The sequence below is a fragment of the Loxodonta africana genome, chromosome 11, assembly GCF_030014295.1.
Source record: "Loxodonta africana isolate mLoxAfr1 chromosome 11, mLoxAfr1.hap2, whole genome shotgun sequence".
Taxonomy (NCBI): domain Eukaryota; kingdom Metazoa; phylum Chordata; class Mammalia; order Proboscidea; family Elephantidae; genus Loxodonta; species Loxodonta africana.
In genome coordinates this window covers 886,945-902,783 of record NC_087352.1, presented here as the reverse complement: position 1 = coordinate 902,783, position 15,839 = coordinate 886,945, and the positions used below count along the sequence as shown (strand labels likewise).

The window sequence follows — 15,839 nt, the reverse complement described above, 5'->3', positions numbered from 1 at the left end:
TGGAAGAGGGTGCCCACTGCCGGATCCAGCTGGGATGCTGCAAGGAAATGGAAGTCCCATTTTGCCAGCTCTTTGGACATTTGGAGAGAATCCAGAAATTTTTTTTTTCAGTGTGTGATGTATCTTGATTTTTAAACAGCAGCTCAAATTAAATAAAATAACACTGTGAGAGCCAAAGAAGATACACGGGCTCTGGCAGTAGCAAGTGGCCATGGCTTCTGGACACTAAAGCAGCGAGCATGTGAAAAACTCAGAGGAGCGTTTAAAAATGCAAATTCCCTGGTCCCAACCACAGTGGTTCTGATTAGGTAAATTTAAGGGAGGGGAGAATAGCACAATACAAGTTAATTAACCAAGAGTTTCTTGCATGTGAACTGTTTCAGATTAACAGTCTTTGCAGAAATTAAATAGCCAAACTCCAAACATAAAGATTTAAAATAAAAAAAGGACTTGATCCAGCCCCAGTATTTTCTACATGCAGTTTTTGTTCGTTCTAAGCATCATATTGATCTTAAAAAGGAGGGGGAGAGGATGTATTTTATGTGTCGTATTTTCCATTCTTGAACTGTATATACACACAACTGAAAATACAGAATTTTAAAGAGTTAACCTGTCAAGGGAAAAAAGAAGGTAGAACTGTCACAGTTGCACCCTAGCAGCAAGTGTGTCCCGGCAATTATGTGTTCTGCCCTAGACAGGGATGGACAGACTTCTCTAAAGGGCCAGGCAGTAAATATTTTAGCGTTTGCAGGCCATATGTCTCTGTCACGACTACTCAAACCCTCAGCTGCTCGTTACCAAGTGGAAGCCATGTGATAGAAATCCTGAAGGTGAAATCCCACAGTCAGCTTGCTGTAGGTTAGTGTTTTGAGATGTGCCTCAGTTTTCATGTTGAGCAAGCACCTTCCTACACGGGATGGATACTATCCGTAGAAGGAGAATCCAGACAGCCAGAGTGACGAAAGGTCTTTCATTCCAGGCTCCACTCCCTTTTTACCTACATCCCATGGGAGTTTTTGTAAGATTGAGTTACTTTAATTTATTCAGAATAAAGATAAAAAGTTAATCTCTGTGCACTTCTCCATTCCTCACTCCCTCCCCCGTGTCCATTTCCTTCTGTGTAATGTTTAAACATTGTGTATGTCCTCCATGAGGAGCCCTGGTGGCGCAGTGGTGAAGCTCTCAGCTGCTAACCAGAAAGTCAGCTGTTCGAACCCACCAGCCGCTCCACGGGAGAAAAATGTGGCAGTCTGCCCCCGTAAAGACTTGTGGCCTTGGAAACCCCGTGGGGCAGTTTTGCCCTGTCCTGTGAATAAACTGGATGGCAATGGTTTATATCTCCATGTATTTCTTCATGTTCAAATATTAACACACAAATAAATGATTTAGTATATTTTTGCCAAAAAATGGCTGATAGTTAATACATTTCTCTGCAATTTGTTTTTGTAAATTCATCCATTTTGGATTTCCCTTCAGGTCAGTAAATAATGCTTAACTTAGTCTTTTTAATGGCTGCGGTATGTTTCACAGTGTGGTTGTCTCAATACCTGTTCAACCATTTCCCCAATTAGAGTACTTCATATTGTCTCCTCTTTTTGCCATTTAAAAGCAATGCTGCAATGAACATTCTTATGTTATATCCTTTTGTTTTTGTTGTGTGCCATCGAGTTGATATTTCTGTGTTATAGATTTCTTGAACCGTTTTCGTTGTCTCCTGTGTTTCTTAGGAATGTTTCATAGCATCAGCTGCTCACTGAAAATCTCAGAGGGCTTGAGGACAAAAGAACAGAGTTGCAATTTTTCATACACGTGTTTACTTAGGAGTCTGTGCACACAAAAAGATTTAAAATTTTAACCCATCAGGAATTGATATTTGTATAAGGTGTGATACCGTATTTCAGCTTTGCTTCCAGCAAGAAGAAAAGCCAGTTACGCCAAAACCAATTAGTCATCTTTCTGCTACCGAATTAGAATGCCATCTTCGTCATATATTAAATGCTCATATCTTCAGATCTACTTCTGCACTGAGTTTCCAGCAATCTTTGACTTAAACTTTTCAATAAAAGATAAGTACATTATAATTAATTATGTATTATTATTTGGAACTAAAGAGAATTATTTCTTCATAAGTATTTTTAAATTGTCCAGTTCCAATAAAAAATTCCTTTGTCCTGACAGGGAGCACGACAGAGAGTCTCTGAGGGAGCAGGAGAAAATGGGTGCAGAAGTCAAATTCTAGTAAAAAGATCAGACTTAATGGTGTGACTGAGACTGGAGGGACCCCAGAAGACATGGCCCCCAGACTCTCTGTTAGCCCAGAACTGAAACCATTCCCAAAGCCAGCTCTTCAGACAGAGATTGGACAATAAGAAAATGATACTGGTCAGGAGTGTGCTTCTTAGTTCAGATAGACCCATGAGACTATGTGGGCAGCTCCTGTCTGGAGGGGAGATGAGAAGGCAGAGGGGGAAAGAGGCTAGTTAAATGGACACAGGAAATACAGGGTGGAGAGAAGAAGTGTGCTGTCACATTGTAGGGAGAGTAACTAGGGTCACATAACCATGTGTGTATAAGTTTTTGTATGAGAAACTGACTTGAACTGTAAACTTTCACTTAAAGCACAATTTAAAAAGGAAAAATTCATTGGGATTATACTTTGAATATTATTCAATTTAAGTACAGAGTATTCCAAATGAATGCACAATTAGCATTGACTAATATACATGCGTCTTAAAATTTCTTGATAACTCATTCTCTTGACCCTCTAATATCCTTGTAATGCTTCAAAGTACATAAAATATGTTTGTAACATCTGAAAGATTAATATATTTTATCAAGACACTGATTCTAAAATGGTAAGACTCCTTTGGGCTTTATAGTTCTATAGATAAAGCTGATAAACCGCATTCACAATATTTGTCATTTATACCCATTTTATTGTCTTACTGCATGTTGTAGACTTGCCGATGGTGAGTTTTGGGCAGGCCTTATTCTTTTTACCATATTCCCCATTTTTACACACTGGAGGGTCATCATATTTTCATTCATACTCTTGTTTGTGCCTCTGCAGGCAGAGTATGTTTGAACAGCTAGAGTTTGAATGAAGTATTAGGATGTGCATATTAACTCAGATTCAAGCTGTATCTTGCAACAAAACATTACTAACAAAGTCTGTTTCTCAAAAATAGTCTTTCTCAGAAATCAAGAGAAGTGTAATGATCACCACAAAGCTCTGTTTGTCTTATTTCTAATTTTAATTGAAACATATTCATTACAGTCCTTATGTTCTATATTTTGTAATTTGAGCAGATAAGGAATTCATTGAGAGCTGGGGGTCGGGGGGTAATGCTGAGAAATGCCCATGGTTGGCCACTCCCAGGAGGATACTCTGGCTCTCACCGGGGAAGCGGAATGAGAAGGACCCTTGAGTTTTTAACTGTACTGGCCTGTGGTGGAGTTTCCATGACTGAGCTGGGAGGGTCATGGGAAGGAGTGGTTAGTCATGGATTCACTGCCACAGACTCTCTCTGTTCTTACCAAGTTTTAGTGGATTTGCTCGAAAAATGTTTCTTCACCTGTTGTGTGCCCTTAGGACAGTTTCCAGAGACTTTACAAGTTTGTTTTATTATTTTTTAAAATAAATTTCACAAGTTCTGCTTGTTTTACTGGGGACCAGATCCACATTCTGCCTCTCCAGAAGCTACATTGCTCATTCACTTTTGTGTTGAGAGGCATTTTGGGATTCATCCAAGTTTTATTTATGGTAACTGGCTACCAAGGACAAATACATGTCTCCTAATGGGCACATGAAAGTTTCTCATTAGCTTACGTGCTACGGCTGCTAACCAAAAGGTCCGCAGTTCGAATCGGCCAGGCGCTCCTTGGAAACTCTATGGGGCAGTTCTACTCTGTCCTATAGGGTTGTTATGTTTTTCTCTTTTCTATTTCATCTAATTCTGCTCTGATTTTTATTATTTGCTTTCTTCTGGTGCCTGAGGGTTTCTTTTGTTGCTCTTTTCCTATTTGTTGAAGTTGTAGGGATTCTTTGATTTTGGCCTTTTCTTCTTTTTGTACATATGCATTTATTGATATAAATTGACCTCTGAGCACTGCTTTTGCTCTGTCACAAAGGTTCTGAAAGGAAGTGTTTTCATTCTCATTGGATTCTATGAATTTCAGTATTCCATCCTCAATGTCTCCTATGACCCAGTCGTTTCTGAGCAGGGTATTGTTCAGTTTCCAAGGCTTTGATTTCTTTTCCCTGCTTTTTCTGTTATTGGTTTCTACTTTTATGGCCTTATGGTCAGAGAACATGCTTTGTAATATTTCGATGTTTTGGATTCTGCTAAGGCTTGTGGTCTCTTCTAGAGAATGTTCCATGTGCACTAGAAAAGAAAGTATACTTGGCTACTGTTGGATGGAACATTCTGTATATGTCTATGAGGTCAAGTTGCTTGACTGTGGCATTTAGATCTCGGTGTCTTTACTGAGCTTCTTTCTGGATGTCCTGTCTTTCACTGAAAGTGGTGTGTTGAAGTCTCCTACTATAATTGTGGAGCTGTCTATCTCACTTATGAATGCTGTTAGAGTTTGTTTTATGTATCTTGCAGCCCTGTATTGGGTGCATAAATATTTAATATGGTTATATCCTCCTGGTATATATAGTGTCCTTCCTTGTCCTTTGTGGTGGATTTAACATTAAAGTCTATTTTGTCGGAAATTAATACTGCCACTCCTGCTCTTTTTTGATTGTTGTTTGCTTGATATATTTTTTCCCCCTCCTTTGAGTTTTAGTTTGTTTGTGTCTCTAAGTCTAAGGTGTGTCTCTTGCAGGCAGCACATAAGCAGATCATGTTTTTAATCCCTTCTGCCACTCTCTCTCTTTATTGGTGCATTTAGTCCATTTACAATCAGCATAATTACAGACAGGTATAAGGTATATCTCATCTTGATGTCTTTTTTTGTGTGTTGTTGAGAGTTTCTTTTTTCCACTTAATTTTTTGTGCTGAGTAGTTTATATATTCCCTTTTCCTCTTATTCGTTGTTGATTTTGTTTCTGCTGAGTCTCTATTTTTTCTTGTATTTTATTTTGATGAGTAGCATAGTTAGTCTCCTTTGTGGTTACCTTAATATTTACTCCTATTTTTCTAAGTTTAAACCTTTTATTTCTTTATATTGCCTTGTCTTCCTCTCCATATGAAATATCTATGACTACATTTTTTAGTTCCTCTTTGTTTTAATGTTATCTTCTTTTACATAATAACATCGCTGTTTCCCTGTTGTGAGCGTTTTTTTATCTTATTTTTGTGATTTCCATGTCTGGGTTGACATCTGATTGCTCTGTCCAGTGTTCGAGTCTTGGGTTGATATCTGATATTATTGATCTTCTAACCAAAGAACTCCTTTTAGTATTTCTTGTAGTTTTGGCATGCTTTTTATGAATTCCCTAAACTTCTGTTTATCTGGAAATATCCTAATTTCACCTTCATATTTGAGAGAGTTTTGCTGCATATATGATTCTTGGCTGGCAATTTTTTTCCTTCATGTTTTATATAAGTCATCCCATTGCCTTCTTGCCTGCATGGTTTCTGCTGAGTAGTACAAGCTTATTCTTATTGACTCTCCTTTGTAGGTAACTTTTCATTTGTCCCTAGCTGCTCTTAAAATTCTCTTTATCTTTAGTTTTGGCAAGTTTGATTATAATATGTCTTAGTGACTTTCTTTTAGAATCTACCTTATGTGGAGTTTGATAAGCATCTTGGATAGATATCTTCTCATCTTTCATGATATCAGGGAAGTTTTCTGCAAATAATTCTCTCTGTATTTTCTGTTGTCCCTCCCTGTCTTGGTACTCCAATCACTCGTAGGTTATCGCTCTTGATAGAGTCCCACATGATTCTTAAGGTTTCTTCATTTTTTTTTAACTCTTTTATCTGATTTTTCTTCAAATATATTGGTGCCAAGTGCTTTATCTTCAAGCTCACCAATTCTGCCTCCCACTTGCTCAGTTCTGCTCCTCTTTCTATTGAGTTATCTACTTCTGTAATTTTATTGTTAGTCTTCTGAATTTGACTGCTGTCTCTCTACGGATTCTTGCAGCTTATTAAATTTTTCATTATGTTCTTGAATAACCTTAATTTCTTCAACTACTTTATCTGTGTGTTTCTTGGCTTGTTCTGCATATTGCCTGATCTCCTTCCTAAATTCATTCCTGATGTCTTGAAGAGTTCTGTATATTAATCTTTTGAATTCTGCATCCAGTAATTCCAGGAAGGCACCTTCATCCAGAAGATCCGTTGATTCTTTGTTCTGAGAGCTTGTTGAGGCGATCATGGTCTGTTTCTTTATGTGACTTGGTATTGACTGTTGTCTCTGAGCCATCTATAAGTTATTGTATTATTTTATGTTTGCTTACTGTATCCTAGCTTTTTGCTTTGTTTTGATATGTCCAAATGGGTTGCTTGAGTGAGGCAGCTTGATTATTTTCACCTTTGAAGCTCTGATGTCCTGTCACCAGATGGCTACAGCTTTTATCAGGTATATCAGTCTGAATATGAATATTATCAAACATCTAACTCAAAACTTTTTGTTATATTAGGTAGGATTAGAAAAGACAGATTCTCAAGGGTGAATGTATGTGGACATGAAATAAATATAGCCATATCTACTCCAAAGAAATATTGTGCATCAATTAAAATACTTCTTATGGGTACGTCATACATTTAAATACTTGTGATGTCATTTTTAGTGTGATCATAACGTACGAAAAAATGTGAAGTGGCATTTAAATACTGATTATTTGAATAGATTTTGTATACATATCAAATAGATTGGTAATTGTTTTCCTTCGTTGTGAATATCTAGGAAGTAGAATTTTCCTTAAGGTCATACACGGGCAGACTATGTGCACAATCTAAGTTAATATGGATATAATATGTACAATTGAAGAGAAACAGCATCGCATTAATTGTCACAAGGAACATTTCAAGATCTATCCTGAGGTACAATGCTGTCATTCATAATATCCATATGCCTACAAGGAAGACCAGTTAATACAATTATTCAAATTTATACACCAAACACTAATGCCAAAGATGAAGAAATTGAAGATTTTTATGAAATGCCGCAGTCTGAAATTGATCAAGCATGCAATCAAGATGCCTTAATAATTACTGGTGATTGGAATGTTTAAGTTGGAAAGAAAAAAGTAGGATCAGTAGTTGGAAAATATGGCCTTGGTGACAGACATGACGGAGATTGCATTATAGAATTCTGCAAGACCAATGACGTATTCATCAAAAATACCATTTTTCAACAACACAGTGACTACACATGGATCTCACCAGATGGAATACACAGGAATCAAATCAACTACATCTGTAGAAAGAGACAATTGAGCAGCTCAGTATCATCAGTCAGGACAAGGGCTGACTTCTTCGGAACATACCATCAATTGTTCATAAGCAACTTCAAGTCGAAACTGATTAAAATTAAAAGTCCACGTGAGCCAAAGTATGACCTTGTATACATCCCTCCTGAATTTAGATACTGTCTCAAGAATAGATTTGATGCACTGAACACTGATGACTGAAAACCAGAAGAGTTGTGAGATGGCATAAAGGACAACACACGTGAAGAAAGCAAAAGGTCATTAAAGACAAAAAAGAAATTACCAAAAGGGATGTCAGAAGAGACTCTGAAATTTGTCCTTGAGGACAGACTAGCTTAAGCGAATGGAAGAAATGATAAAGGAGCTGACCAGAAGATTTCAAAGGCCAGCTCTAGAAGACAAGGTAAAGTATTATAATGAAATGTTTAAAGACCTGGAGCTACAAAGCCAAAAGTGAAGAATACAATTGGCATTTCTCAAGCCAAAAGAACTGATGAAAGAATTCAGGCCTTAAGTTGCATTACTGAAGGATTCCATGGGCAAAAAATTGAATGACACAGGAAGCATCAAAAGAAGATGGAAGGAATACACAGTCAACTATACCAAAAAGAATCGGTCGATGTTCAACTATTTCAGGAGGTTGCATATGATCAAGAATCAATGGTACTGAAAGAAGTCCAAGCTGCACTGAAGGCACTGGCAAAAATCAAGGACTTGGCAATGGAGAGAGTATCAATTGAGATGCTTCAACAAGTGGAGGCAGTGCTGGAAGCGTTCACTTGTCTATGCCAAGAAATTTGGAAGACAGCAACCTGGCCAACTGACTGGAAGAGATTCATATCTGTGCCCTCTTCAAAGAAAGGTAATCCAATGGAATGCTGAAATTCTTGAGTATCATTAATATCACATGTAAGCAAAATTTTGCTTAAGATAATTAAAAAATGGCTGCAGCCATTACATCAACAGGGAACTACCAGAAATTCAAACTCAATTCAGAAGAGAACGTGGAACAAAGGATATCACTGCTGATATCAGATGGATCTTGGCAGAGAATACCAGAAAGATATTTGCTTTTGCTTTATTGGCTAAGCAGTGGCACTGGACTGTGTGGATCGTAACACATTATGGAAAACATTGTAAAGAATGGGAAGTCCAGAACACTTAATTGTGCGTATGTGGAGTTTGTACATAGCTCAAGAAGCAGTCTCTCAAACAGAGTAAGGGAATACTGCACAGTTTAAAATCAGGAAAAGTGTGCATCAGGGTTGTATCCTTCCAGCATACTTATTCAATCTGTTCAGCAAATAATCTCAGAATCTAGAGTATAAGAAGAAGAACGTCACATCATGATTGGAGGAAGACTCACTAACAACCTGCAATATGCAGATGGCACAATCTTGCTTGCTGAAAATGAAGACGATTTGAAACACTGATGAAGACCAAAGACCACAACCTTCAATATGGATTACAACTCAACATAAAGAAAACTAAAATTCTCACAACCAGACAACATCCTGATAAATGGAGAAGCTGAAGTTGTCAAGGATTTCATTCTTCTTAGGTCAACAATCAATGCCCGTGGAAGCAGCAGTCAAGAAATCAGACGACGTATTCCATTGAGCAAATCTGCAGCAAAAGACCTTTTTAGAGTGCTAAAAAGCAGAGATTGACACCAAACCTAAAAAAAAAAAAAACCAAACCCATTGCTGTCGAGTAGATTCCGACTCATAACGACCCTATAGGTCGGAGTAGAACTGCCCCATAGAGTTTCCAAGGAGCGCCTGGTGGATTTGAACCGCCGACCTTTCGGTTAGCAGCTGTAGCACTTTAACCAATACGCCACCAGGGTTTCCCAGAGATTGACACAGTGGCTGCCAAATGGGCTCAAGCGTAACAACAATTTTCAGAATGGCGCAGGACTGAGCAGTGTTTCCTTCTGTTGTACAGTAGGGTTGCTATTGGTTGGAACCAACTCAACAGCACAACAGAAAAACCAAAGATGCCACTTTGATGACTAAGGTGCACCTGACCCAAGCCATGGTATTTCCAATAGGCCCATGTGAAAGCTGGACAATGAAGACTGAAGAAGAATTGATGCATTTGTATTTTGGTGTTAGGGAAGAACACTGGATATACCATGGACTGCCAAAAGAATGTCTTGGAGGAAATGCAGCCAGAGTACTCCTTAGAAGGAAGGATGGCAAGACTTCATCTTACTTACTTTGGACATACTATCAAGGAGGACCAATCCCTAGAGAAGGACATCAAGCTTTGGTAAAATAGACAGTCAGTGAAAACGAAGAAGACCGTTAACAAGATGGATTGACACAGTGGCTGCAACAATGGGCTCAAATATAGCAATGATTTCGAGCATGGTGCAGGACTGGGCAACATTTCATTTTGTTGTACAAAGGGTCACTATGAGTCAGAGCTGACTTGATGGAACCTAACAAAAACAACAAATTTCACTCATCACTCAACTACCGATCAGACTGGAGCCCTGGTGACGCAGTGGTTAAGAGCTACTGCTGCTAATCAAAAGGTCGGCAGTTCGAATCCACCAGCCGCTCTTTGGAAACCCTATGGGACAGTTCTGCTCTGTCCTAAAGGGTGGCTATGAGTCGAAATCAACTCAATGGCAATGGGTTTTTGGGTACAGACCAGCCTATACATGGCATATTTTGCCCTAGATTAATATTCTATATTTGGAACCCCAAAATTTAACTACTTCATCATGTACCTCTGTAATTATAAGCAATGCTGGGGTGAACTGGCATTCATGCATACTTTTGTGCACTTGCCCACTGTTTTCTTAAGATAACATCTTAAAAAGTTGAATCCCTGGCCTCAGCTACATATTACTAAATCTCCGTTAAACAAAATGTGGCAATTCAACAGCATAACTGTTTTCCACTTCCATGCCTGTAAGAATCAATTTACATCAATTCTGTTACCCTCTGTTCCATTTCTGTTCTGACACCAGCTGCACCTGGCGCAGCCCTGACCCTAATCACCCTGAACTAGGACAGACCTCATAAGATAAACAGCACAGTTCTCCAGTCTGCCAAGTCTGCCCAAGACTTCAGATGCCAGCCAGAAGCTTGGGAGTCCCCATGACGCCCCTCCCTTCTGAACTTCTGGCTAAAAATTCAGAGGTTCCTTCTATCCTTCAGGATACCAGCTGTAAGTCCCTAGCTCATTCTCACTTTTTTTTCACACCACTACAGGGTACCTCCAAAAAATGGCCAATAGCCACCAAATTGCTGGTGAGATGCCTGGGGGCAAAGCCTGGAAAAGAAGTGCCAGGCCTCCAGACTCCTTGCAGGCCCACCACCCCAATTCACAGTAGACAGGTGACCACTTGAGGGTCTTTAAACCTTGTGCTGGGACTGCTAGCTACCTGGACAGGTGGTGTGCAAGGGGGACCTGGTTCCCCTCGCTTCTGACATGCTGGCTCTCCCTATTCCCTTTGGTTTGATAATTAGCTAGAGCCATTTAATCGCTTCGTATGCATGCAAAAGCTAGACAATAAATAAGGAAGAAGGATTGACACTTTTGAATTACGGTGTTGGCAAAGAATATTGAATATACCATGGACTGCCAAAAGAACAAACTAACCTGTCTTGGAAGAAGTACAACCAGAATGCTCCTTAGAAGCAAGGATGGTGAGACTATGTCTCACATACTTCGGACATGTTATCAGAAGGGATCAGTGCCTGGAGAAGGACATCGTGCTTGGTAAAGTACAGGGTCAGTGGAAAAGAGGAAGACCCTCAATGAGGTGGATTGACACAGTGGCTGCAACAAAATCCTGACCCAGGACTGTTCTTGCCTGCAGCTTAGCTGGCCTGTTTTTTCCAAGCAAACCTGCTAATTAACTTTTCTTTCCTGTTTGAAGAGCAGTCAATGACAAAACCTTTTTTATTCTGATGTAATAAAAAAGACTCTGGGTGTCTCCAAATTTTAATTTCAATCGATCTCATAGCTAACAATGGGTAAAAGGCCAAATTTTTCAGGAGTTTCTTTTTAAGGCTAACTCAGTAGCCATTAACTACTTCATCACCACTGAAACCTGTATTCATTAAGCAAAAATTATTTTGTCTCTGTGAATTCTCCATTCTCTGGAAACAGGCTCCTCTTGGAGTAGTGTGTCCCAATTTGTAAATTGTTTATTAAATCATAGAACAATCAAATATTATAATTCTTTTGAATACCTGATTTTATTTTTTAACAAAAGCATAAACTCTTGTGAAGTTATAAGTTCATACTGCCATTTGTTTCATACTTTAAATATCAGTGTGAACTCATACTTTAAGTCTTGAGTTCTTGCCCTTCTTGAATAAAGGGAAAAAGTGTGCCTGATCTAGGGCCCAAGATATCTGACTCCCAAATCCTGGGCTGTCTACTCTGACTATACTGTTTCCCAATGAAATCCTCTTAACACAGAGAAAAAGCCTACTCCTGGGAATCTGGGGCAGAAGTAAATTACTCCATGACGGAAATTTCCTTTGAAATCTTATTTTAAAATTTTTGTTCATTTGCATTCTTCTCCACAACAAACTGTGTGACTAAATTAAACAATTTTACAGGAAAAATATCACTATTTTTTAAACTAAATCTTCCAATAAAGCTGATGCTCCATGAAGATGGAACATTCTTCTATTTCAGAGCTGAGGAGAGTGAGACTCGTGGTTACATCCAATCGTCCAAATAACCAACTTGCTACAGAGCCACAAGAACACACTATCAGGCGCGTCGTTTCTCAGACTCACAATGACTGACCCACAATCATGGTCCCCAGGGAAGGCCTAACAAGGAAAGCAAATCTATCAAATAAATGTCCAGAGTTAGTTCCAGGCACGTTCACAGAAACACAATCTCACGCATGCACAGTCAACCCCATGTAACCCAAGGTACCCAGGTCACTCTCAGTCCTACAGAGCCCGACATACAATTTCAGTTATAAAATCTTCCTCGCAAACCGAATTCCAGCCCCCCCGCAGTCGCACGGTCTCAAACACAACCTAGCCAAACCCCAATGAAAGAATGACACTCAGAATCACCTCACAGATACACCAAAACCAAAACCCACCGCCGTGGAGTCATTCTGACTCATAGCGACCCCATAAGACTGAGTAGCAGAGCCCCTTGGGTTTCAAGGCTGTAAATCTTTGCGGAAGCAGACTGCCACGTCTTTCTCCGGAGGCTGGTGGGTACCAACCGCCGACGTTTCGGTTTGCGGCGAAGCGCTTTAACCACTGCTCCATAATCATAGCTCCCCAGTAGGCCCCACAGCGTCACATTCACGTACCTCCCGCTTTACGACCCTGTCGTACGTCCAGCTCCCGCTCAAGACCCTGTGACTGTTTCCTCAGAAAACCCCACCCCCGCCGGTGCCCAGCGCGACCTCCCGCCCGCACTCTCGGCGGCTCTGAGACTCCGTTCCCTGGAGACCGTCGCGCCTGCGCACTCAGCGCGCTCGGCCGGCGCTCCCCGCATGCCCCGCGCGCTGGCCGTTAGGCCCGGGGAGCGTTGTGCTCACTTATGTTGGCCGTCGTGCCCTCGGCTCCGCTGCCTGTCACCACGTGCCGGGTTCGGGGCCCCAGGTGAGCAGTCCTGGCTGGCAACGTTAGTCCGGGCCATCGGCATGGAGGACGCTGCGGTCCCGGGGATGAGAAGGGAGGGCGGTCGTTGCGGTACGACTGGGCGATGAGAGCCCCGCGCCTGGGCCCGAGCGTTTGTGAGGACACGGTGTGACTGCGTGTGTGTCTGTGGGCGTGACGGGACCGCAGTGTGGAGTGGGATTGTGTGCCGTTGTGAGATCCGGACTGGTACTTGACGGCGTTTGTGTGACTGAACTGGACGCGGAGCCTTTGTGTGAGCTACGGTTTCTGTGAGCTACGGTGTGTGAGCTACGGTTTCTGTGAGCTACGGTGTGTGAGCTACGGTTTCTGTGAGCTACGGTGTGTGAGCTACAATCGTGTGTACACAGTGTTTAATGGGCTTCGCTTCAGTCCCCACAATGTGTCCGCACTCTCCCCATTTCCGCTTTGGGTTCCCCGTTTCCCTTCGTCCTGATTTTCTCCCCTTTCCTGCCTTCTCATCCTTGGCGTGGGGTATGTGACTCTGACCCAGCATCGCAGCTGAGCCTTCTGCCCTTTGGCTACGTGGGGTCCAGCCCCAGAGAAATGGTCCTCAGTCCTCAGTCATATATCTGAGATCCAGAGAGAAGACTCCTGAGAATGTTAGTACTGCAAATGCCCCCACAGGCCGGCTTCTGGGAGGACTCCAGGCTTTCTCATACTTTCCTCTGGATATGTGTCCATGGTGGTTGATAGGGGCAGATGTGGTTGTGGGGTTGGGCCCTAATTTTAACCAGGCTAGACTGGGCTCCCAGAAAGGCCTGTTGTCTTAAGATTCCCTTCTTCCCCAAACCAAAACAACCAAACCCATTGTCACAGACTCCAACTCCTAGTGACCCTGTAGGACAGAGTAGAACTGCTGCACAGGGTTTCCAAGGCTGTAAATCTTTACAGAGGCAGACTGCCACATCTTCTGCAAAGCAGCTGGGTTCAGTCTGGCAATCTTAACTATTAGCAGCCCTACTGCTTAACTACTGTGCCACCAGGGCGCCATTCTTTCCCAGTTCTGCAGAATTCTAATAAAAGGAAAGAATTGCTGTTGCCCATTTAAAAGCCAAGGTCTAGGCTAGTGAGTATTTCCTCTTTGTTCTGTGAAATGCATTTTTATTTTTTAGGGCATGAGAAAATTTCCTTCTCCTTAAATGTCTTCCTATATGCGTGTATCGCTTTGGCAGATGGTTTTGTTCTGTGAGCTTTTTACCTTTTTGTGTGTGTGTGCGTTAGGTGAAAGTTGACACAAATCAGATTCCGATTCCATAGTTTGTACATAAAGTGTTTCACGGCCTTGGTTTCATTCCCCACAGTGTGTCAGCACTCCACCCATTTCTGCCCTGGATTCCTTGTTTCCTTTTTTCCTGATTTTCTACCCCTTTCTGCCTTCTCATCTTTGCTTTTGGGCCAGTATTGCTGTTTCAATCTCGTATAATTGGTTGTTCTAAGGAGCATGTTCCTCTCAGGTGTTATTGTTTATTGTATGGGCTTGTCTATTGTTTGGCTCCACAGTGCTCTCTGGAATGGCTTCAGTTCCAGGTCAGAAGGGTTATTTTAGGGCCATAGTCTCAGGGTCTCCTTCAGTCTCTGTTAGACCAGTAAGTCTGGTGTTTTTTGTGAATTCGATTTTTTGTTCTACATTTTTCTTCCACTCTGTCCGGGACCCTCTGTTGTGATAGCAGTGAGAGAAGTTTGTAGTGGTAGCCAGGCACCATCTAGTTCTTCTGGTCTCAGGGTCATGAAGGCTGTGGTTTCTGTGGTCCTTTAGTCCTTTAGATGAATTGCTCCCCTGAGTTTTCTTCACTCCCGTTTGCCCTGGACAGAAAGAGACCAATGGTTGTACCTTAGATGGCTGCTCACAAGCTTTCAAGACTGCAGATACTTACTCACCAAAGTAGAATGCAGAATGTTGTCTTTATGAACTCTTGTGCCAATTGACCTATGGTCCTTTGCCTTCAAGCCTAGGAACTTCATCCCACAAGGTGTTTGATCATTGTCTAAGAGGTTTCCCTGACTGTGCCCCTTGTGTGCTCTATGTGAGCTGCACCTACAGTCATGTATGTAGAAGTATCCACCGCCATACCTGTATCTGCAGTCGGGTGTGCTCCTTTACACCTCCCCACACCTTTTGACATATCTGTCTATGTATCCATGCTAAATTATTGTTCGTTAATACTATTGTTGCAGGACTGTCTGTGCTATAGTAGGTGCTGTAGTTGCCCTTTATTCTTGCGTTCCTCTCAGTGTCCTCTCTTGCCTTGATCATGTTGTGCTGACTTCTCCCATATTGTGTATTTTCTTTCCCTTTGCCAATATTAACACGTGTTTCCTATTTGGTAATTTTCCCTCCCTCCTCCTCCCATCTCCGGTAACCATGAAAGAATGTTTTTTTCTTTCTTTTTATTTTTCTGTGTGTAAACCTTTTGTTGTTACTTTAAGTAGCGATCTCATACAGTAGTTGTGCTTTTGTGATTGACTTATTTCATTCAGCATAATGTCCTCAAAATTCATCCATGTTGTGAGATGTTTCGTGGATTTGTAATTTTTTATCATTGCGTAGCATTCCATTGTGTGTACGTACCATAGTTTGTTAATCCATTCATCTGTTGATGGGCACTTAAGTTGCTTCCGTCTTTTCGCTATTGTGAATAATGCTGCATTGAACACAGGTGTGCATATGTCTATTTGTGTCACGGCTCTTATTTCTTTAGGGTATATACTTAGGAGTGGCATTGCTGAACCATATGGTATTTCTATTTCTGGCTTCCTCAGGAAGTGCCATACCATTTTCCATAGTGGTTGTACCGTTTTACACT

The 15,839-nt window shown here is 41.1% G+C and overlaps 1 protein-coding gene across 1 annotated transcript in view; it reads left to right on the top strand.

The window, feature by feature from the left end:
• LOC104847148 (uncharacterized) overlaps positions 1-15,839 on the top strand; it is a 66,138-nt gene that overhangs the window by 23,715 nt on the left and 26,584 nt on the right. Inside the window, 1 exon segment of the mRNA XM_064293473.1 lies at positions 12,677-13,086. Within this exon segment, the coding sequence (XP_064149543.1) occupies positions 12,677-13,086 (410 nt within the window).